The sequence below is a fragment of the Anomaloglossus baeobatrachus genome, chromosome 9 (genome assembly GCF_048569485.1).
Source record: "Anomaloglossus baeobatrachus isolate aAnoBae1 chromosome 9, aAnoBae1.hap1, whole genome shotgun sequence".
In the NCBI taxonomy this organism is placed as follows: Eukaryota; Metazoa; Chordata; class Amphibia; order Anura; family Aromobatidae; genus Anomaloglossus; species Anomaloglossus baeobatrachus.
In genome coordinates, this window is record NC_134361.1 from 117226204 (window position 1) to 117251617 (window position 25414).

Here is a 25414-nt window from a genome sequence, read left to right on the forward strand (position 1 = left end):
AATGACAACTGGCATATTGTGCAAAACACTGCCCACCGACCAGATATATTACCAGTGCCCACACCTGTACACTCATGTCAGTGGGCATGGCCCCCTGCATACACTGATATCACCCAATGGAGCAGCATATACAGATGTCACCCCTCACTCTGTATACAGTAATATCACCCAATGGTGCAGTATATACAGAGATCACCTCCCTGTATACAGTGGCATCACCCAATGGTGCAGTATATACAGAGATCACCGCCCTGTATACAGTGGCATCACCCAATGGTGCAGTATATACAGAGATCACCTCCCTGTATACAGTGGCATCACCCAATGGTGCAGTATATACAGAGATCACCTCCCTGTATACAGTGGCATCACCCAATGGTGCAGTATATACAGAGATCACCTCCCTGTATACAGTGGCATCACCCAATGGTGCAGTATATACAGAGATCACCTCCCTGTATACAGTGGCATCACCCAATGGTGCAGTATATACAGAGATCACCTCCCTGTATACAGTGGCATCACCCAATGGTGCAGTATATACAGAGATCACCTCCCTGTATACAGTGGCATCACCCAATGGTGCAGTATATACAGAGATCACCTCCCTGTATACAGTGGCATCACCCAATGGTGCAGTATATACAGAGATCACCTCCCTGTATACAGTGGCATCACCCAATGGTGCAGTATATACAGAGATCACCTCCCTGTATACAGTGGCATCACCCAATGGTGCAGTATATACAGAGATCACCTCCCTGTATACAGTGGCATCACCCAATGGTGCAGTATATACAGAGATCACCTCCCTGTATATAGTGGCATCACCCAATGGTGCAGTATATACAGAGATCACCTCCCTGTATACAGTGGCATCACCCAATGGTGCAGTATATACAGAGATCACCTCCCTGTATACAGTGGCATCACCCAATGGTGCAGTATATACAGAGATCACCTCCCTGTATACAGTGGCATCACCCAATGGTGCAGTATATACAGAGATCACCTCCCTGTATACAGTGGCATCACCCAATGGTGCAGTATATACAGAGATCACCTCCCTGTATACAGTGGCATCACCCAATGGTGCAGTATATACAGAGATCACCTCCCTGTATACAGTGGCATCACCCAATGGTGCAGTATATACAGAGATCACCTCCCTGTATACAGTGGCATCACCCAATGGTGCAGTATATACAGAGATCACCTCCCTGTATACAGTGGCATCACCCAATGGTGCAGTATATACAGAGATCACCTCCCTGTATACAGTGGCATCACCCAATGGTGCAGTATATACAGAGATCACCTCCCTGTATACAGTGGCATCACCCAATGGTGCAGTATATACAGAGATCACCTCCCTGTATATAGTGGCATCACCCTATGGTGCAGTATATACAGAGATCACCCCATGCTGTGATAGCAGTAGCTCGCCGGCGCCCCCCGCCCTTTATACGGCCACACATAGACACAATGATGGCGCCCGCCGTGGAGCCCGCATCCTCCTATTGAATGAAGCCGCACGCCGCTTTGTTAGGAGGACGCCGCGCCCAGGGAGGGTCTCGCCGTCACCCACGGGCTCAGCTGCTGCCACATTACACTCAGTAACACTGCAATGCCGCATCCTACCTGTGCTACTATCAGCCACACTGCCCACTGACGCAGCCATACCGACAGTGCGAGTCCGTGCACGACCCTGCCCGGCCTCCTCAGGACAGTGAAATGGCGCCTAGCTCCAACTCCGGAACTACTTCCAGGAAAAATAGAGCACTGGCTTCTTGCGCGACTGAATTAATGATTCCAGTAGGAAACGGTTGCGAAGAACAGTTTAAAAAAATACATTTCCTACAAAGTGTTATAAATAATTAATGATTTTATACATATGAGTTTTGCAAATGTAAATTGTTATGTCGTCAAAGAAAACGCAAAGTATCCTTCCGCCCAGTGCAATGCGACAAACAGAACATGCCGAGCATGCGCAGGGAGGCTCCTCTGACTTCGGGCGAGAGCTCGGCCGGCCATCTTTGTTGTGGGAACCTGCATTTACGTGTAATGGTAAACTATGGTAAGAAAATGGCGACTGGTTAGCAAGAGTGGATGATAGCTGGTCAGACATCAGCAGGGACTGGTGCTCTCAGTGTTATTAGTGCAGCCTGATTTATGCAGGCTGTAAAGTAAGGGGATTTCTTTATGGCAGTATATAATTCTACAATTATCTTAGACACAACAGAAATTTGAACCCCAGCAGACTCCAATACCAAAAAGATCAGGCCGTGAGCGGGCCCCTGTAGTCAAATAGCAAAATACCCAGAAGATCCACAGTATCAACCGTAGTGATTAGCTGAATCCAAGAGGAGCCAAAAAGCAATATCTGAAGAACAGGAGACCTAAAATATAACTTTTAATAAGTACTGATAAAAGTGAGCCTGAGGCTCACAAAAGGTGAGTAAAAACAGTGAAAGCACAATACATCAATCATGCTAGATAGGGGAATGAAACATAGCCCAGATCATATCGCCATTGGCAAACCTGTGTGGCAGTGGTATCCTCAGTTCTACACCAAAAAACCACCCAGTAATAATGCCAAGGTATAAATAGTGTGAAGACACACTCCCCCTAAATACCCCTAACCCGAGGCAAAGATGGAGAAACAAAACAAAGTGTGTCAAAAAAATGTACTTAACACTAAAGTCAAAAGCTGGGTATCCTGGCGTGATTAAATCCCATATAGGGAACGATCTTACCCACTCTTGTGAAGTACTTGAAGGGCGACTTAGGCTACTTTCACACTTGCATGCAGCACATTCTGTCACTATGGAGAATAGCGCAGTCCGTTAACGCACTGCGCTATTCTCCATAGACATATGGATGACGCACTGTAACGCAAGTGTCTGCGTTGCATTCGCTGGACGACGCAGCGTCGTTATTTTGACGCGTCAGGCGGATGGAACGCTGCATGTAGCGTTTTTCTGCCCTTGGTAGAGTGTAAAAAAAACGCAACCTGCAGGAATCCGTTTGGCGTCCGTTGTTTCTATAATGGATCCTGCGCAACCAGCTCTGTCCTCACCTATTGTACCATCACCCATTCCCTGTAGACTGTGAGCCCTCGCGGGCAGGGTCCTCTCTCCTCCTATACCAGTCTGTCTTGTACTGTTAATGATTGTTGTACGTATACCCTCTTTCACTTGTAAAGCGCCATGGAATAAATGGCGCTATAATAATAAATAATAATAATAATAATAATAATAATGGACGCCTATGGTGGCGGATTCCGTTAGAATGCGTCATTTGACTGATTCCGTTAACGCATCCGTCTTTACACAACTGCGCATGCCCAGATGTGTAAAGTCAAGGAAAAAAACCTGTAACGGATTGCGTTATTTTGTACGATCCGTAGCATCTGTTGTGCCACTATATGCAACGCATCCGTTGCATGCGTCACACAACGCAATGCTACGGATCCCGTCCAACGCAAGTGTGAAACTAGCCTTAGAGAAACATCAAGGCTTCTGTGGAAGCTGTCATCCAGCTCTTCAGGTCCGACAGGAATGCCACAGAGGGGTCACCTCCATATAGTGAAGAATCACTCACTCCCAACGCGTTTCATGGGGAACAATCATCAGGGGAGTTCAGGTGAAAGTTACTGGGTGCTGCCCATGTACATCCTATACTGCAGTATAGTCATGCCCAGTGAGACTGTAAATAAAGTCAAAAAATAAAATAAGCCCAAAAATACACATTAAACTGGCCTATCTTAATGCCCCAAAGAGGGATCACTCACCGCACACTGCCGTGTGTCGAAACAAACAGATTTCAAGCGTGCCGCGCTGGGCGTCCAGGGACAAGCTCCCTTTATACCCCGGCGCATGCGCAAAGGCACATTAACCTTCCGTGACGCGTACTCCCAGAGTGCATCGGAACCGGAAGTACACGTCATCGGTCGCCGCGTCGCAGTGAAGCGAACACCGCATACCCCAGTGACATCACATCCTGGAGAGCCGCACACGCTGGTTGGGCATATGTAAACACAGAGCGCGTTGCCATCCCAACATACATGCGCTGCGGTTAAACCAGCAAGGCGGCCTTAACCAATGTAAATATGCCGGCTCAAGGCCACAACATGGTGGGTAAATCAGGCTGTACATGGCAGCGTGCCTAAATGGACCCAGACACCATCGCCCGCATAGGAGGCAAAAATTGTTATCCAAAGACAAATAGAAGTTGGGAGCAATCCCATATAAAGGGATCAGGACCAACAACCTTTGGAGGGAGGTTCTTTCACCAGCTCAGGGGGACCGCAATGGGGAGTTGTTGTGCCCCATCATATGCTAATCTTCTCCTGGGCTGCTGGGAGGAAACGGTGGTCTTTGGGGGCCCTCTGGACACCGTGGACGTCGTCTTGTGGCTAAGATACATTGACGACGTCTTCGTTGTCTGGAAGGGTCAGCTGAATGGGTTCCATCAATTCATAGCTAAGCTGAATGATAATGACATCGGCCTAAAATTCACCAGCGAAGTAGGCAGGGACAGTCTGGCTTTCCTGGATGTGCTGGTGGAAAGAGGGCCGGATGGTCGCCTCGTTACCACCACGTTCAGGAAGGCGACTTCCTCAAATTCCCTACTTAAATGGGAGAGTGCCCACGCTGGTCCTTTGAAGAGAGAAATTCCCAAAGGGCAATTCATTAGAATGAGGCGCAACTGCTCGGAGGAAGCATGCTTTAAGAATCAGGCCCTCGATCTGATGGGACGTTTGAGGGAAAGAGGTTATCCGGAGGGGATCATCCATAGAGCGTACAATTCTGTACGCAATATGGATCTTACCAAGCTATTGAATCCAAATGAAAAGAAGAAGGAATCGGAGGATGTCCTTAGGTTCATCACAACCTACAATAATAGGGCAGGGGACCTTAGGGGAACCCTCTCCAAATATTGGCATGTCTTACATATGGACCCCTTGATACACACTTCCTGTAGGAGCACCTTAGTGTTCAGGGTAAGTATAGGAGGGAGAGACGACGGCTGAGTGAGGGCACCATCTACGTGGGTTATACTAGGGTGCCGACCCCCACATGATAGGTAGGGTTAGCATGGTTGTAGGGGTTTTTCTTAGTGTGCACCTTAGTTTATAACCCCTTTTCTTTTTTTTTTTTCCCACGTCTGCCGCAGGTATGTCTGGATGCTTGGTTTACTTTGCGTATACTATACTGGACCATCCTCATTTAGATTCCCATTTCCTTCGTCCTGCATCTAGCTATATGGTCCGTCTATGATCTCCTCCGTGATATGCTTAACTACTTAGCCAGGTTTCTTACCCCGTGTGGTGCTATATATGTACTATCTTTGTGAATTTAGGCGTTTATACATCACCGTATTTCTTTGATATTGTCACGCTTCCCGGTCCCCGTGCCCCGCTCTCCGGTCCCCGTGGCCCGCTCCTCGCTTCCCGGCAGCGTCCCCGACTCACCACTCCGGTCCCGGCCTCCTCTTCCTCGCCTGCGCCCTCCATGCGTCCAGCTCCCTGCTCCCGGCGCTCCTCAGCGACGTGGGACATCCTGCCGGGCACCCCTGCTTCCTCTGCACCGCTCCTTGGACTGGCTTCTGGCACACGGGCCATGCGCATTAGGGCGCGCGCGCGGTCATTGACCCTTTCTTAAAGGGCCAGCACCTTCAAACAGGAAATTGCATAGACAGGTACAGGGTATATTAGGATTCTCTTTCCTGGTGGGCGGGGCCTGTTCTACGTGTTTAGTAAGCTAGGAGTTCAGGTCCCCGTATTGCTTTGCCCTGTATTAACCCTGTCTGTCTCGCAGAGCCTGTCCTGCCACACCAGCCGCTCCGAACCACGTCCATTCCAGTACCCTGACGGTGACTTCGGCGGATGTTCCACCACCTCTGCAGCTCCGCCAGTCTCCAGTCCCTGGCTCCGTTGGGTGACCCGTCCCATCGCTCAGCAGGTTCCGGATCCCGCCTGACCCTTCAACCCGGCCTTGGACCCTGAGCCTCGTCACCCGGACTACCGTCCAGAACTCCGTGTGTTCAGCAACATCCACCTTTCCAGCTCCCCTACGGACTGTCTGGCTACCAAATAGTGCTTCGGCTGCCGTGCATCAAGACCCTCTGGCGGGGTGACCGGCCTGGCTGCCTCCTCAGGGGAAACCGGTGTACGGTCCAGTGTTTCCACCACCCGGACGTAACAGATATGGCTGTACCTCCCGGTTTCCCTTGTGCTATGACAGTCCCATATGGCTGTATACGCTGTATTTCTATTTTATCTAACACCTTTTTCATTTATCTTTTGTGTTGTTGGTCCTGATCCCTTTATATGGGATTGCTCCCAACCTCTATTTGTCTTTGGATAACAATTTTTGCCTCCTATGCGGGCGATGGTGTCTGGATCCATTTAGGTACGCTGCCATGTACAGCCTGATTTACCCACCATGTTGTGGCCTTGAGCCAGCATGTTTACATTGGTTAAGGCCGCCTTGCTGGTTTAACCGCAGCGCATGTATGTTGGGATGGCAATGCGCTCTGTGTTTACATATGCCCAACCAGCGTGTGCGGTGTTCGCTTCACTGCGACACGGCGACCGATGACGTGTCCTTCCGGTTCTGATGCACTCTGGGAGTACGCGTCACGGAAGGTTAATGTGCCTTTGCGCATGCGCCGGGGTACAAAGGGAGCTTGTCCCTGGACGCCCAGCGCGGCACGTTTGAAATCTGTTTGTTCTGACACACGGCAGTGTGCGGTGAGTGATCCCTCTTTGGGGCATTAAGATAGGCCAGTTTAATGTGTACTTTTGGGCTTATTTTATTTTTTGGCTTTATTTACAGTATCACTGGGCATGACTATACTGCAGTATAGGATGTACATGGGCAGCACCCAGTAACTTTCACCTGAACTCCCCTGATGATTGTTCCCCATGAAACGCGTTGGGAGTGAGTGATTCTTCACTATATGGAGGTGACCCCTCTGTGGCATTCCTGTGGACCTGTAGAGCTGGATGACAGCTTCCACAGAAGCCTTGATGTTTGTCTAAGTCGCCCTTTAAATACTTCACAAGAGTGGGTAAGATCGTTCCCTATATGGGATTTAATCACGCCAGGATACCCAGCTTTTGACTTTAGTGTTAAGTACATTTTTTGACACACTTTGTTTTATTTCTCCATCTTTGCCTCTGGTTAGGGGTATTTAGGTGGAGTGTGTCTTCACACTATTTATACCTTGGCATTATTACTGGGTGGTTTTTTGGTGTAGAACTGAGGATACCACTGCCACACAGGTTTGCCAATGGCGATATGATCTGGGCTATGTTTCATGCCCCTGATTGATTTATTGTGCTTTCACTGTTTTTACTCACCTTTTGTGAGCCTCAGGCTCACTTTTATCAGTACTTATTAAAAGTTATATTTTAGGTCTCCTGTTCTTCAGATATTGCTTTTTAGCTCCTCTTGGATTCAGCTACGTGGGTGGGCCCCTCCAGTCACAGGCCTGTCAGCATCATTCATGGCATTGTAACCATGCTTTATGACTTTTCTTGCCAGCTGCGCCATGTCCTGTTCCCTGCGGTGGGCTCCAGGTGGTCAAAATGCATATTTTACAAATGGAGGGTATTCCAGGAATCGCTCCATCACTGTGGATTTGGGACATCCATGCTCCAAACTAGTATGGAAAAGCTATATGATCATACCCTTTAAGGGGCTGTCCATCAGACAAAGTTCATGTTAATCAATAGATCTTGGAATAATAATAATTTCCACAATTGGAGGTTATATAAAATGTGCTGAGATAATCTTATACACTGGAGATCAAAATTAGAGAATAACGTACAACTTCCTAAATGTTGCGGTGATTGTATCATCCTATGTGATTATGTCCTAACATGAGGAAACTAGCAGTATTTTAAGATTATTTCATAAACTGAATTTATTGTAAAGCAAATATGTAAATGGATAAATTAAAAAGAACTTGGATCCAAATTAGAGAACACTTTCAGATACCTGCAAGTTATTGGTGTTAATCTGGCACCCGGTGCTAATTTTCTTAATTATCTGATAAACCCCTTTGTAACTGGCAGCCTAACGTTCCAGTTTGCACTGAGTTTGCAAAAATGGTGAGCCGTTCCAAAGTGACTGAAACCCTACGGCAGCAGGTTGTCCAGATGAAGGTCAAAGGGTGACCCTATCAGCCATAGCAAGAGAAGTTGGTTGTTCCAAGTCTGTGATTGTGAGAATATTGCATCTTTACAACATCACAAACTCTTACAAGTCCCCAAGAAGGCTGGTCCGCGCTCAAAAGACAACTGCAAGAGAGGACGGGATATTGTGGAGAATCTCAATGAGTAATCGTTTCAACACTGCAGCTGGAAATGCTTGCCAGTTTAGCACTGAATAGGGTAAGCATCTGTCTCGTCATACAGTGTCACGACGTTTATGCAAAATATTCCACACCAGGATGGATTAAATGCCTGAAAAGTCTTCCTGGAATATACAGGAATTGATGCCGATTCTGTGGTGAAGCTTACAAAATTCATCCTCACCCATAATTACTTTGCATTTGACAATAACATATATCTACAGGAGACTGGGACTGCAATGGGAAGCAAAATGGCACCACAATATGCAAATCTTTTCATGGCCAAGCTTGAGAGTGACTTTTTATCCTCTTGTCCTATCAGGCCTCTGGCCTACTACCGTTACATTGACGATATTTTAATCATCTGGACAGAGTCTGAGGAACAGCTGAAGACCTTCCATGAACACTTTAATCAGTTTCATCCCACCATCAACCTAACACTCAACTACTCCTGCACTGAAATCAACTTTTTGGACACCATCATTAAACTACGGAACAATGAAATAGAGACATCCCTGTACGAGAAGACAGTTTTCATCCAAAACACATAAAAAACGCTATAGTGTACAGTCAGGCCATCAGGTACAATTGGATATGTTCCAATACTACAGATAGAGACAATCACCTTGAGGGCCTCAGAAAAACTTTTTTAAATCAAGGCTACCACGCAAGAACAATTGAAAACCAAATTACAAGAGCCACCAGAATATCAAGAAAACATCTCCTACATTATAAAACTAAAGAAATAAACAACCAGGTACCTCTTGTGATCACCTACAATCCAAATCTGGAGGTGTTAAGAGGAGCTGCACGGAAACTACAACCATTACTGCAAATAGATGCCCGATTAAAATCTATTTTTCCAGACCCCCCACTTCTGTGTTTTAGGCAGCCCCCGAATCTAAGAAGCATCATTGTCAGAAGCTCCCTGTCCTCTCCAACAACAACAGGAACATTTCCCTGCAACCAGAAAAAATGTAAGCCCTGTCCATTTATATTGACAACGGACAAGATAAAGATTCCCTGATCATATCAGGACTACAAGATCCCAGGTACCTTCAGCTGCACCACAACCAATGTGGTGTACTTAATTATATGTACCAAATGTCCAACTAGGGGTCTGTATGTAGGGGAGACAGGACAACAGCTCAGGGCAAAGATAAATTCTCACCGCCACACAATTAAGGAAAAAAGAATAGATCTACCTTTGGCCAAACATTTTTGTAACCCCGACCACAGCATCATGGATATGAAATTGCTGGTATTGAAAGGAAATTTCAAGTCCCAAAGAAACAGGAGAGTCTGGGAGTACAAACTTATGATGACCTTTGACACATTCAGAGCAGGAATGAATGTGTCATATGGATTTATGTCTTTTTACATCAATTAAGAAATGTTCTCCTCAGATCCTCAGACCATCTGGGGGCATCACAGCCCGGACCATACCCCAATCAGAGGACAATAAAACTTTCACACTGCTTATCTATGAACTACAGCAATATTTATGGCCACAACAGTTTGTCCTCTTGCCATAGTGATAGTTCTGCTTCACATAACTTGTCTTACTTACTGCTCTATTCTATGTCCTGTTGTGTATAAATATGCGACTCTTCATATTTTGTGTTATACTGAGCCTGAAGAAGAGACCTGAGTAGTCTCGAAAGCTTGCTTTTATTACCATCTTTTCAGTTAGCCATTAAAAGGTATCAACCACTGAGGACTCTCAGTTCTTTTAAACAATTTTCTCTATCGCTTCATTGGGGGACACAGGAAACCATGGGTGTATGCTGCTGGCTCTAGGAGGCTGACACTATGCAAATACAAAAAGTTGGCTCCTCCCCAGTAGTATACACCTACTGACCGGAGCTGAGGAGATCAAATTTTGCTTAGTGTCCGAGGAGGTTGGACACGCAGGGGCTGCTCTCAGCCCCTCAGGTTTGTATTGTTGTGTTTTATTAATGTTTTCCCTTTGTTTTTAAGACACAGCTCGTCGGGCGACATGGTGTAATCGCTCACCCTGCTCTCCCACATAGAGACCGGTCGCCACTACTGTTGTCCTCCGTGTCTGTCTGGCAGTGAACCCAGCCCCTCCAACACAGAAGAGTGTTCGAGGTTTATCCGCAGTGAGCAAAAGTGCGATGTCGTTGATAAAGGCGGAGGGTCCTGCCCCCCTCCCCAACTCTCTCTCTCCCGAGTCTGATTGTTGGGTAGGAGGACGAAGACCGTACCTGGGATGGAGAGGTACCCCTCCGGTCTCCCTTCGACTATGCCCGGGACGACCGTCGAGATGTCTTCGCTCGCCTTCCAGGATGAATCCAGGATTTTCAGGACAAGCCGGGATACATACATAGACTAGATGAGCCTGCCCACTATCCTATGGGCCAGCACTTATCAGAACCAGAAGCCGGATACAGCAACAGGCTTGAGTGCTGTGTTCAGCCTTTCCGCTCATCTTTGACCGAGGCGAGAGCTCCATCCTACACTGCCCCATGAGGCGGCACCCAGCAGCTGTCACATTCAGTGCCAGTATTCCAGATCGATGATCCTGACCGCTATCCAATGGGCTAGCGTTTCTTCAGACCAGAGGCTGAATACCGCAACAGGTATGTGTTGCTCTGCTCACGACCCAGTGAGTCACACGGTCTACCTCACCTAGCGGGACATGTATCTCCTTCATTTTCGACTGAGGCGAGGACTGTGGTCTCCATTGACCCCATGACGCGGCACGGCAGCAACTGTCATTAAGTTGCTTCCCAGTGACCCAGGGTTTTCTCCTACTTCAAACCTGTAATACTATTGTATGTACTGAGGATTTCGATTGTGTTAGGGCAATGGCAACCAGAGACGAGTTCTTGGTGCAAGATGTTTATAATATGCAACCAGCAATATGTACATAAACAGAACAAAAACACAGTAGAACATAAACACAGGAAATACCTTCCAGGATCGGAGCGAAGGGGAATTCCCGGGGCTACGCACCGGACTCCCCCAGGGAGACCGCCAAGAGCGAACCCCTATACAGGGACTGTCTGGCAATCACCCCAGAAGGCCTAAATGCGCAGCAGCCGGGACACAAAAGGGCAATAGGTAAGTCCAAAAATGTCCGTACGGTATGAGTCCAGAGCGGTTAAGAAACGGAAGGAACCGGGCAGAAGTACCGACCAAAGACGGCAAACGGAGTCCGGGCACAGCTAGATGAGACCAGATGAAGTCCAGAGTCGGTGTCGGTTGTCTTTCAAGGGGATCCAAATAACAATCAGGCACCAAGAGCAGCAGGGCAGGAGCACACAGGAAACAGTATACTCAGGCACTGGACTAAGCTTTAGGGGCGGCTTTTAAGCAGATGGACAGGAAGTAGGGCAACAGAACAGAAAACTCCATGTTAACAAAGGGCAAGCTCTTTCAAAAGAAAACTGGAAAACCCGGAACTCTGACAAAACCACTGTGAGGTAAATCCGGAGATATGACGATAAATCATGATATTCAAGTATGTCAGGAAGCCCTCTCCTGGTGTCACCCCCCCTTTCCTTCACACAACTGGTTTAGCAACAAATCCCATGGCCATGTCCTGTGATATGGAAATTAGGTGGCTTAGGTACAATGGACACAGGATGACTCCCTGCCGTGACCCTGTAGTGGGGGCTGCTAGCTAGTTAGCAAGGCTATGGAAATAGCCAGACAGAACGACTCCAGTAAAAAATGGTTCATATCTCGCAAGCCATATTTCCGATAAATATGGCAACCATAAAAATGGTGTCTCCGCATGCGGACGATGCCGGCACACCCTTTTTATGGGAGCAGGACATTGGGAAATGCCCCAGGCGTGATATCAGCCAATGGGGAACTGGCAGACAGGTCATGAGTCCCCTCGTTCTGTAGCTAAATTCATAACTGTCACAATGAGAGCATTGGCGTCTGCCTACGACGCTCCCAGGCAAAGTTATGGCCAATATCCCCTTTGCTGGATAATTCTGATCCATGCAGGGGGAGTGGCAGTGCTTCCCTGTGAGGTCACTAAGGTAGGAGGGGACCTGGATTTGCCCAGGTTGATAACCCTACTTCGGCCATTTTCCAGTGTTCTTCTGCTCGGGGGCCTGGTTGGGAAAGACCTGTGAGGGAGTTCCTGGAAACCTGGTCTACAGCGCCCCCCTGTGGCCAGACGCAACAAGGTAACTGCTGGAACTGTGTATGCCTGTTTGTAACCCATGCTTTGATTGTAACTGTACTCTGACATATGTATATTCTGTAGATTCCCTATTGTATATATTGTAGCTCTAGTGTGCTTTAGGCTGATTAAATTATATAATTAATCTTGGGCTGTTCTGTTATCTCGATCTTGAATCCCACGTCTGTGTGTTCGGCTAATAGTTACCGTAAATCGGTTGGTGGCAGCGAATTGTGCCAAGGATTATTGTGGGGAGGCCAGTGAGATTCGGGGAGATTTTATATATTCCGCCCGCGGAGGTCGGGGGAATATATACCTTACTCTCACCGGGGACCCTTCAATAATCGGCATAAGTAGTATAGCGGCCTCCTTGCTTATGGTCGGGCAATTCCATAATTGGCCTGACTATAAGAGGGGCGCTAGAGAGCGCGTCACGTGCTCTGTCTGTCGGTCGGGAGGTATAAAGGAGGGGTGACCCCCACTTGTTACCCCCCGATTGTGACGTACTGGTAGCCAGCGCGGGGGATTTCTGAGTGACCCCCCCGGTGGTTTGTGACATATTGGTGGCATAGCGGTGGGATCGAGATAATAGTGTGTGTGAGTGTGAGACCCATACTCCCAGACACTAAAGACTGCCTGCAGCAGCTGTGGCTGCTGGGGTCTTCAGACTAGCTCAACACTAGAGTGTCAGAGTGCAGATACTGTAAGGTGTGTGGAGGCATCAGGTGTCAGTTCTGTGTCAGTGACCAAAAGTCTGCAAGAATGGCTGATGGCACCAGGAGCAGAGCTATGCAACTGGCCAATGCTAAGGCAGGAGCCGAAGAGAGGGAGGACGGTGCTGTGGACAGCAATGAGGAGGTTGCCCACGAGTCCTCCAGGAGCTCGACGCCAGAAAACCGTTCTGCCGAGGACATTGCGCAACCTGGCACTGCTGGACAAGATGAGGAGGAGCTCACCCAAGGTTCCTCAACGAGCCAGATGCCAGCCCTCCGCTCTGAAAGGGACAGTGAATCGCCTAGCTCTGCAGCGTGCCGCAGTTCACCACGTGCCATTCCACCGAGCCTGGGAGGCTCGGATAGCCTTCTTCAAATGGCTATGGCCCTTCTCCAGGCTGGAGACCAGAAGGGCTACAAGGAACTCCTGGCAGAGCGCAGGGCAGAGCGGCACGCAGAGCGTGAGGCTGCGGAGCGAGAGCGGCAGGCAGCGCGTGAAGAGCGAGAGCGACAGGCAGACCGTGACTACCAGCTGCAGCTAGCTCAGCTCCGGCCCTCATCAGCCACATGTGACCTTCGAGACACCAAACTTCCAAAGGTCCGTGTTGAGGACTTCCCAGTGCTGGAGAAGGATGGAGACTTGGACTCTTTCTTGACTGCTTTTGAACGGACTTGCTTGCAGCACCATCTGGACAAGGACCAGTGGGCCAAATACCTGACCCCCCGTTTAAGGGGTAAGGCCCTGGATGTCCTTGGGGACTTGCCTGCTGAGGCAGATCAGGGCTACGACACCATCAAGCGGGCCCTGATCCAACAGTACAACCTCACCCCGGAGTCCTACCGCAAGAAGTTCCGGAGCCTACAGAAGGGACCAAAGGACTCCTGGGCTGACCACAGGCGGGCACTTGCCCGAGCTGCCGACCACTGGACCCAAGGCCTGCAGCTTTCCACCGGACCGGAGATCCTGGACTTGTTCATCACGGAGCAACTCTTGTGGAACTGCCCTGAGGATCTCCGCCAGTTCATCCGAGACCAGAAGCCAAAGGGGTCCACGGCTACAGCTGCCCTTGCCGATGACTACACCAACAACCGGGCCCCTGAGGCCAGGAGAGCGGCCACCAGCAGCACCTGGAGAGGGGGTAAGATGAATTCTGCGACTGCCCCACCTGCCCCTAGACTGCAGGGGGTGTCCCCCTCAACTCCCCTCTCCAGGCCCGTGGCGGAACCAAGACGGTGCCACCAGTGCAACCTACCTGGACACTTCAAGGCCATGTGCCCTCAGCGTCCCAAGGCCCCGGCTCCGTCCCCGTCCCAAGGGCCGCCCAAGGTGTATTGTGTGGGTGGGGGTGGTGGTAGGTCCCTGGACAGCTTCCAACCTGTCACCGTCGGCCGGTCTGTGACCATAGGACTGCGAGACAGCGCCTCGGAGGTGACTCTGGTGCGGCCTGAGATGGTGTCCCCCCAAGACTTGATCCCTGGAAAAACCCTCGCTGTCTCCGGGATTGGAGGCATTGACCCGGCGCTGCCTGTTGCTGACATTTATGTGGACTGGGGCGCAGGGCGAGGGGTGAGGGAGGTGGGGGTAACTGATCGGATCCCTGCAAACGTGCTACTTGGGACAGATTTGGGGCAGATAACCTCCCAGTTTGGGCCCCAACCAAGGGCTGAACCTTCAGCCAGTACTGACATGCCTCCGGACAATGTTAATGTGTTATCTATGAATGATGTAAGGGAGGAGGGAGTGAACTCTGATATTTCTGCTTGCATAGACACCATAGACACACACACAGCTGCAGCTGTGACAGGGGAGGGGGTCAGAGAAAGGTGTGACAATGCCTCTACAAGTAATCAGCCTGTGAGCTGGGATCTGTTGCCCTCTGCAGGGATAAGCAGAGAGCAGGGTGCTGCAGGGGGAGGACCAGTGTGTGGGGTGGGGGCTACCACAGCAAATGTGGGGTCCCCAGAGATTTCACAGCGGGGTTCTGTTGCTGCAGGAGGGGAACAGGCAGGTGAGATTGGGGCCGGTCCAGGAGCGGAAGTGCTCCCAGGTAAGATCTCGGTGCATGGTTCCCCCACAACCGGGGTGTCAGGAAGCCAGGTAGGTCTGCCTGAACCGGCGACTTGGTCAGGAACGGAGGAGGAGCAGGCACGACCCACGGTCGCAGCGGCTGTGGCCGCTGTCACCCGCAGTGGGAGTGCTGGAAGCCAAGGGGCCTCCCGGAGGTCCGATAGCTCTTCCCCTTCTGACCAAGTGGCAGCCGAGTCAGGTGGAGGCCAGGACACAGGTCCCGGGGTACTGACTGAAGATGTGACAGTCTCGTCGATTCTGGCCACATCTAGTCAGGGGTTTCAGGCAGCGTTAGAAGCTGACGACAGCCTGAAAGCTCTTAAGGAGCAGGCGGCACAGCCTCCCTCGGACTCGGACCCGGAGCGAGTGGTCTGGGACCAAGGACGGCTGTACCGGGCCACGGTCCAGCAGGGTTCACCGGAGGCGTGGCCCAGGGACCGACAGTTGGTGGTACCCTATCCGTTCCGAACGGAGTTGTTGCGGATCGCACATGAGATTCCGATGGCCGGACACCTAGGGATCGCTAAGACCAAGGCCAGGTTAAACCAGCATTTCTACTGGCCAAAAATGGGGGCCGATGTGGCTGCCTACTGCCGTTCGTGTGAAACCTGTCAGAGAGTGGGGAAGGCGGGGCCACACCCCAAAGCCCCACTAGTATCTCTGCCAATCATCGATGAGCCTTTCAGGAGGGTGGCTGTGGATCTGGTCGGCCCGCTGGCCATCCCCAGCAGCTCCGGGAAACGCTTCATACTGACGGTAGTGGACTATGCCACCCGGTACCCAGAAGCAGTGGCCTTGTCGTCCATTCGGGCTGACAAGGTGGCCACCGCATTGCTGGAGATTTTCTCCCGAGTGGGTTTTCCCCAGGAAATGCTCACTGACCGGGGGACCCAATTCATGTCCCAGCTGATGGAGGCCCTCTGTAAGCAAGTCCAGGTGCGACATCTGGTGGCCAGCCCGTACCATCCACAGACTAATGGCCTGTGCGAGCGGTTCAATGGCACCTTAAAGCAGATGCTTAAGATGTTGGTCGACTCCCATGGGCGTGACTGGGAGCGGTATCTCCCACACCTGTTATTTGCTTACCGGGAGGTTCCACAGGCCTCAACAGGATTCTCACCGTTTGAGCTCCTGTACGGGCGACGTGTGCCGGGCCCCCTGGCTCTGGTGAAAGAGGCTTGGGAAGGGGATTTGGCCACCCCTGGAGTGTCGGTTATCGAGTATGTCATGCGCTTCCGGGACGAAATGCAGGCCTTGACGCAACTGGTACACGACAATATGGCTCAAGCCCAGGCCGATCAGAAGCGTTGGTACGACCAGAACGCTTGTGAGAGGACCTACCAAGTGGGTCAAAAGGTGTGGGTACTGGTCCCCGTACCACAGGACAAGCTTCAGGCAGCCTGGGAAGGCCCATACCTCGTGTACCAGCAGCTCAACCCTGTAACGTACCTGGTCACCCTGGACCCTGCCCGTGGAAGGCGGAAGCCCTTCCATGTGAACATGATGAAGGCACATCATGAGCGGGAGGCATGTGCGCTCCCCGTGTGCAACCTGCCCGAGGAGGGAGAAGCGGAAACCCTCTTGGATATGCTAGCCCAGGTTAGGGCAGGCGGATCCATTGAGGATGTGGAGGTTGGCCACCAGCTCTTGGAGGACCAACGGTCCCAGCTGTGGGCCACCCTCCTCCCCTTCCGGGGGTTGTTTACCAACCAGCCCGGAAGGACTGACTTGGCTGTCCATCACGTGGACACGGGGGATCATCCCCCGATCCGGCGTTCAGCATATCGGGTCTCCCTGGAGGTGCAGCAACACATGCGCCAGGAGATTGACGAGATGCTGAAGCTGGGGGTGATCCAGGCATCCAACAGCGCTTGGGCCTCGCCTGTAGTCCTCGTCCCTAAGAAGGACCGAACCACTCGGTTCTGCGTGGACTACAGGGGGCTCAATGCGGTCACGGTCGCCGATGCGTACCCAATGCCACGCATCGATGACCTGCTCGATCAGTTGGCCGGGGCTCAGTACCTGACCATCATGGATCTGAGCCGGGGATATTGGCAGATCCCCCTGACTCGCAAGGCCAGGGAACGCTCTGCCTTTATTACCCCATTTGGACTATACGAGTCCACGGTGATGCCATTCGGGATGAGGAATGCCCCTGCCACTTTCCAGCGGATGGTCAACACCCTGCTCAAGGGACTTGAAGGGTACGCGGCCGCGTACCTAGATGACATTGCCGTCTTCAGTCCCACCTGGGAGGACCACCTAGAGCATCTAGCACAGGTGCTCAGGCGGATCCACCGGGCAGGTTTGACCATCAAGCCGGGAAAGTGTCAGCTGGCCATGAGCGAGGTCCAGTACCTCGGTCACCGGGTAGGCGGGAGAACACTGAAGCCCGAGCCTGAGAAAGTGGAGGCCATCGCATCCTGGCCCACCCCCAGGACCAAGAAGCAGGTGATGTCCTTCTTGGGGACCGCTGGGTACTATAGGAGGTTTGTTCCATGCTATAGTAGCCTGGCAAAGCCCTTGACGGACCTCACCAAGAAGAAGCTGCCCTCTGCAGTCGATTGGACAATGGACTGCGAGACAGCCTTCCGGGCCCTAAAGGACGCCCTGTCCAGCCCGCCCGTGCTACAGGCAGCCGACTTCACGCGGCCGTTTGTAGTACAGACCGACGCCAGTGACTTCGGCCTCGGTGCGGTGCTCAGCCAGGTGGACTCTGCGAGCCAAGAGCACCCAGTCTTGTACCTGAGCAGGAAGCTGTTACCAAGGGAAGTTGCCTATTCCACGATGGAGAAGGAGTGCCTGGCCATAGTGTGGGCCCTGCAGCGTCTGCAACCCTATCTATACGGGCGCCACTTCATCGTGGAGACGGACCACAATCCCCTCAGCTGGTTGCACACCGTCTCTGGGACGAATGGGCGATTGTTGCGATGGAGCCTTGCGCTCCAGCAATACAACTTCACCATTCGCCACAAAAGGGGCCGTGACCACGGTAACGCAGACGGGCTGTCCCGACAAGGAGAGGTCGCGGACGGGCGCACGGGGGAACACCGGAGTGTGCTGCCCCCTAGCGCCCTCAAAAGGGGGGAGGTGTGAGGTAAATCCGGAGATATGACGATAAATCATGATATTCAAGTATGTCAGGAAGCCCTCTCCTGGTGTCACCCCCCCTTTCCTTCACACAACTGGTTTAGCAACAAATCCCATGGCCATGTCCTGTGATATGGAAATTAGGTGGCTTAGGTACAATGGACACAGGATGACTCCCTGCCGTGACCCTGTAGTGGGGGCTGCTAGCTAGTTAGCAAGGCTATGGAAATAGCCAGACAGAACGACTCCAGTAAAAAATGGTTCATATCTCGCAAGCCATATTTCCGATAAATATGGCAACCATAAAAATGGTGTCTCCGCATGCGGACGATGCCGGCACACCCTTTTTATGGGAGCAGGACATTGGGAAATGCCCCAGGCGTGATATCAGCCAATGGGGAACTGGCAGACAGGTCATGAGTCCCCTCGTTCTGTAGCTAAATTCATAACTGTCACAATGAGAGCATTGGCGTCTGCCTACGACGCTCCCAGGCAAAGTTATGGCCAATATCCCCTTTGCTGGATAATTCTGATCCATGCAGGGGGAGTGGCAGTGCTTCCCTGTGAGGTCACTAAGGTAGGAGGGGACCTGGATTTGCCCAGGTTGATAACCCTACTTCGGCCATTTTCCAGTGTTCTTCTGCTCGGGGGCCTGGTTGGGAAAGACCTGTGAGGGAGTTCCTGGAAACCTGGTCTACAGCGCCCCCCTGTGGCCAGACGCAACAAGGTAACTGCTGGAACTGTGTATGCCTGTTTGTAACCCATGCTTTGATTGTAACTGTACTCTGACATATGTATATTCTGTAGATTCCCTATTGTATATATTGTAGCTCTAGTGTGCTTTAGGCTGATTAAATTATATAATTAATCTTGGGCTGTTCTGTTATCTCGATCTTGAATCCCACGTCTGTGTGTTCGGCTAATAGTTACCGTAAATCGGTTGGTGGCAGCGAATTGTGCCAAGGATTATTGTGGGGAGGCCAGTGAGATTCGGGGAGATTTTATATATTCCGCCCGCGGAGGTCGGGGGAATATGTACCTTACTCTCACCGGGGACCCTTCAATAATCGGCATAAGTAGTATAGCGGCCTCCTTGCTTATGGTCGGGCAATTCCATAATTGGCCTGACTATAAGAGGGGCGCTAGAGAGCGCGTCACGTGCTCTGTCTGTCGGTCGGGAGGTATAAAGGAGGGGTGACCCCCACTTGTTACCCCCCGATTGTGACGTACTGGTAGCCAGCGCGGGGGATTTCTGAGTGACCCCCCCGGTGGTTTGTGACAACCACTCATTCAGATAAACAGGAGGTAAGCCATGGTCCTTTGGACCGGTTCATTGTCTTCTCTTTCTGCAGTATTTATTTACTCACTTCTCAGCGATTTGCATCCATCTCCTACCTCACACCATACGTCTAACGTGACCTCGAGGTAAGGTAACACGCGACCATCTGGCTGGAGGGTCGTGTGATTCACTCCCTGCAGCAAAGACGGACCCCATGACGCAGCACAGCAGCAGCTCTCATTTAGTTGCTTCCCAGTGGCCCGGGACCTTCTCCTACCTCGCACCATTCATCTAAGGTAACCATGAGGTAAGGCTTTTCTCTCTGACCGTACGTTGGCTGTGTCGTTTCTTGAAGCAGCAGTCATTTTGGTTCTCAAATGAGGTAAGCAAGGTACAGCTCTGTCCACTAACCAGTATGTTGTCCGCTTTACTTCCTGCCACCTTCCTCGGGTGGTTCATAGTACTTCTGGTATTCGCCTATTATTTGGCCTAGACTGGTTTTGGCCGCGCCCTCCACTAGGGTTCCGGCCAGGTACTGTATATGTTTAAAACCATAGGTCATTACTTACATTCTCTCTCTTCCAGATAGAGATCAGTCCCTTCACAGACAACAGATGAAGTTAAGAACCAAACACAGGATCATCTAACAAGTATCGATTCCACGGAGGACTAGTTTCAACAACAGACGTCTAGTATCCTGACGGCCCAGTCATTGGGCTCACTCTTCCGGACCAGCTGTAGGTTTCAAAAATTGTCTTCTGTCCACTTTCTGCAACAGAATTCTTCAGGGAGCCCTGAATGCTCAGGCCACTGGGTGTTTCCACCCGAACACTCAACGGTACAGCGAGTGGTCACTGTCTGATCTGCCGGTCTCCGCTAACATCTAGACATGACCCGCTTCAGTTTAAGGCCAAGAGGGGTCTTCATTTCCTCTGTCCCGGGTCTGCCTCCCTTTCCCTCTCTCGTAGCCATTCTAGATGGCCCTTGGAGTTATGCTAGATCTTTCCGAAGTCTCCGCCATACCAAATTCCACGACCGCTCTCCACCGCTTGATCTCAGATGCTTGTGCATTCCTGCACTTTTCAAGCAGAGTTCCTGCCAGACCATTTAAACTCACATATTCTCGGTCATTTCTTTCCCTTCGTCGTCACTTCTGGTTGTGACGTGATGACGTGTTTTATAATAATAATATTTTATTAATTCTTCCGTCACTCTTCCGTTTTCCTTGCCACCTTTCCTAGGATAGGCGTCACTCCTCTGGTCGGCTAGCGCTTAGGCCAGTGACATAGTCTGAGCCCTTCCTTGAGTCCCCCTTGGAAGGGTTCTTCCTTCTCCCATTCCAGGTCGTACATCCCAGGTCTTGTGCCTATTTTCAGTCACAAGAGCCCTCCCCCATAGGGGGTTCTCCTTCCAGTAATTCACTTCAATGACCATCTAGTACCCGAATCCAGAGTTCGTATTTTCCCAGTCACGCCATAGTAGATGACTGGACTCTCTTCTCCTGTCTGTCATGTCATAGTGGAAGTTGGTTATTGGATTTCCTTTGGCTCCTTGACCTTCTCATTTTTCTCCAGACTTCACAAGTTCTCTGGACCTCTTCTATACACAGGGGAATTATCTCCCGTATTATTTTCCCGCCTGCAGGCTGTTTCGTCCACTAGGGTCAGATCACTTCCCTCAGGTTGTGTGTAATCAACAGGTCAAGTTCCCCTATGGCGGAATACCCTTACTCTCTTCTCGAGTATCTCGACTCCCCTGCACCCTTTTAGGCAGTTGGTTTTCCCTTTTAGTCATTCTGCGGCAGTAAAGGACCAAGGCTACGTTCGCCTCTGCTTACCTGGCACCTACCTTTACCAGGTGCCCTAGTTCTTTGCTCATTCTTCCACTCTCAAACGTAGTACCATGGCCTGTCGGGCTTTTTTCTTTTAGCCCAACCTATTGCTGTCAGTCGCCTTAGATTCTTAGCTTCCTTAGGTGCAGATTTCAGAGGATGCAGCTTTTCCCTCATCATCCTAATCCCCCGCACACGCTTTTTACACTAGTTCTTAGTACTCCCTAGTACTCTAACTCTTCCCATATACTTCGGCTCCTGGCCGGGTAGGAGTTCCTTACAGTGTCTAGGACCAGGTTCCGGTCACAGAATCTCGTCTCTGCTAACCCTGTTTTCGGGTCTTTCTCTCCCCACCCTTGGGGACTGCTTTAGGACGTCCCATGGTTTCCTGTGTCCCCCAATGAAGCGATAGAGAAAAGTAGATTTTGGGTACTCACCGTAAAATCTCTTTCTCGGAGCCTTCATTGGGGGACACAGCACCCGCCCTTTTCTAAGACTTCAGTGGATCCGGACTGTTCTGGATTTCAAGCTTCTCATACTGCTTTTACACTAACTGATCTCCTCAGCTCCGGTCAGTGGGTGTATACTACTGGGGAGGAGACAACTTTTTGTATTTGCATAGTGTCAGCCTCCTAGAGCCAGCAGCATACACCCATGGTTTCCTGTGTCCCCCAATGAAGGCTCCGAGAAAGAGATTTTACGGTGAGTACCCAAAATCTACTTTTTTTTATCTCTACTGGCTAACACGGTACAAAGATATATTTTACCTGTATCACAACGTTTATGAGCATTTGGACTGAAAGCCCACTCTGCAGTGACCAAACTTCTCATTAGCAGAAAGAATCAAAAGGCTAGACTCACCTATGGTGAGGAGCATGTTGTGTGGACAGAGAAGTGGTCCACAGTTCATTTTAGTGATGAAAGCAAGTTTATTTTATTTGGGTCTGATAGGAAACATTATGTTTGTCAACAAACTGGGGAAAGACTGTACCCAACGTGTGTTAAGAAGTCAGTAAAAAGTGGTGGAAGAAGTGTCATGGTTTAGGGAATGTTTTCTGCAGCAGGAGTTGAACCTCTCATACAGCTACATGGCAGAGTGAATGCAAGTGTGTATCAGAACCTTCTTCACAACACGTGGTTAATTACCCTGTTTCCCTGAAAATAAGACACTGTCTTATATTTTTTTTTGCCCCGAAAAAAGTCTTATTTTCGGGGGAGGGCTTATTTTCAGGGAGACATAGTTTTGCATAAGTTTACCCCCTAAAAAATGCATATCCCCCTTCCCAGGATCATCATACTTACCAGACCCAGGGCATCTGTGTGGCTCCCAGGTCCTCCTGCGATCCTCGGCAAGTGCTCCCAGCAGGTATCGTGCACGCCGTCCTCCCCTGTTTCTGGCCGACACACACACATCAGATCACACACGCACACTCACACATCAGATCGCATACACACGCCACATATCGCACATACAATCGTGCTTGTACACACTCACCACATCCAGTGATACTACTTGCTTCCGGCTATCAGGGGACTGTCAGCTCTCTATGATGCGTTGCACCCGCAGGTCCTGGAAGCTCCACTGCACAGTGTACAGCATCACATGATGCTTCCATCCGCAACTCCTGGAAGCTCCACTACACAGTGTCAGTGATCCTTAAGCCACCGAGAAGCAATCGCTGGATGTGGTAAGTGTGTGTGTGTGTGTGCAATCTGATGTGTGATTGTGTGTTATCTGATGTGTGTGTTCCACCACAGGTCCTTGATGCATTCTGCTGCAGGTGCTCCTGTCCAGCGTCTTGGGGGTCTTCTGTCTTCTTTCTTCTCTCTTTTGGGGGGGTCTGCTTTCTATAATGAAGTGTCCGCAGTATTCTTTAACTTTTTTAGCTGCGTCAAAACTTCATTATTGAACCGCAACTAGGCCTTATTTTTGGGGGATGTCTCGTATTTAGGCCTTTCAGAAAACTCCTGCTAGGTCTTATTTTCAGGGATGGTCTTATTTTCGGGGAAACACGGTATGTGCATTCATCACTCAATCAGCCAGCAATTTTCATGCAGGACAATGCCCCCTGTCACACAGCAAATGGATAAAGCAGTTCTTTGAAACAGAAAACATTGAAACAATAAAATGGCCGTCCACAGTCCTGATCTAAACCCAATTGAAAACCTCTGGAAAATCCTTGGTGATAAAAGTTATGGCCAAGAAACCCACTAAAGTCAAATAACTGTGGAAGAGACTGGAAGAAGAGCGGACCAAAATTACATCAGAGCAGCGTGAGAGACTAGTGATGTCCTGTGGCCGCAGATGTGCTGAAGTAATTCAAAGCAAAGGCCTGTACACGTCCTACTGATTGGTGACCATTGCTACCTTCAGAAAATTTAATTGTAATCTTTCTCTGTGCTACAGTCATTGCTGTTCTCTAATTATGATCATCACGTTTTGGGCAAAATAAAGGTTTTATGTTGATAAACTCTGGATCTTTTGTAAAACACTGTTCTAGTGGAATGGTGTACCCCTTACAAAAAAAACCCTTCAAATGTTCATCAATGTAGATTACATTATTTCTGAAAAAGCAAGTGATCGTACATTGTTCTCTAATTTTGATCTCCAGTGTATATACAGTATGTCCCTGCTATGCACTGTGTAATGGCCGTGTCTGACCGTACAGGGACATGGTCTGATCATACTGCAGCTTGTGGGCCGGGGAAGAAGCAAAAGAGTATACAAATAGAGGAATAAGGCCAGGCTCCACTGCAAATAAGGGGGTGCTCAAGGGAAAAAGACTATAACAATAGATAAATCCCCAGCACTCAATGGGACAAGAGACTGGAATAATGCAAATGTGTTTTATTAATAGATTATCTGCAAAAGGAAAATTACACCTCAACCAGAATTAAGCGAAGCCAACGTTTCGGCCAGACATGGCCTTTGTCAAGGTTTTGTGTATCACAGAGTTGGGGGGGGAGGCCGAATTGGACGTCAAAGGCCAAATCTTAGAGGAGGCGTCAATTTTTGCAGTGACTTTGCAGTACCATAGGAGGTCAAAGAGACAGGTGAGAGAAGAGAAAAAGCGCCTGCATGCAAGGGGGAGTGGGGACAGGGTCCCGAGAGTCAGTGGTGGCAGCAGCAGGAGGTGGAACTCTAAGATACGCAAAACCTTGACAAAGGCCATGTCTGGCCGAAACGTTGGCTTTGCTTAATTCTGGTTGAGGTGTAATTTTCTATTTGCAGAAAATCTATTAAAGGGAACTTGTCACCAGTTTTTTGCCCTATAAGCTGCGGCCACCACCACTGGGCTCTTATATTCAGCATTCTAACATGCTGTATATAAGAGCCCAGGCTGCTGGATAGAACATAAAAAACACTTTATAATACTCACCTAGAAGATCGTTCCAGTACACAACAGTCGGATGGGTGTCGCAGTTCTCCAGGACCGGCGCCTCCAATTTCAGCCATCTTGGTCTTCCTTATTCTGAAGCTGCGGTGCATGACGCGTCTACGTTATCCACAATAGCCGGCATTGAGGTCCTGCGCAGGTGCACTACAACACTTTGATCTGCCCTGAGCAGTTTGGTGCAGTTTGTAGCCCAAATCTGCATGCCTATCCTTATGCTAGCAAAGTCAATCAAAATTCCTAAGTGCAGTGCGCACATTGCGTATTTTATCCTTGCAGTTTTGGGCGCAGAAAAAAATCTGCATGTTAATTCTTGGTGTGGTTTTTTCCTGTGTCTTTAGCCTCTCCAGCCATTGATTTCACACAAAAAACCATCTAAAATGCATGCATTTTTTTGGTGCGTTTTTCTGCTACATGGTGGGTTTTTTCGTGGAGAAAATTTCTGCACAAAAAATTCAACATGTGCACATACCATGCAGGGGAATCCACATATGCTTAAGAGTTGTAAG

The 25414-nt window shown here is 50.0% G+C and overlaps 1 protein-coding gene across 4 annotated transcripts in view; it reads right to left on the reverse strand.

Annotated features, from left to right (window-relative positions):
- OGT (O-linked N-acetylglucosamine (GlcNAc) transferase) overlaps positions 1 to 1750 on the reverse strand; it is a 124710-nt gene extending 122960 nt beyond the window's left edge. For 3 of the 4 annotated variants that reach the window (XM_075323951.1, XM_075323950.1, XM_075323949.1), the window contains exon 1: positions 1642 to 1750. In XM_075323951.1, coding sequence (XP_075180066.1) covers positions 1642 to 1681 — 40 coding nt within the window. In that variant the 5' untranslated portion in view covers positions 1682 to 1750. The remainder of the gene's footprint in view (positions 1 to 1641) is intronic. The other variant, XM_075323952.1, reaches the window with a different exon arrangement.
- Positions 1751 to 25414: the final 23664 nt, after the last annotated feature.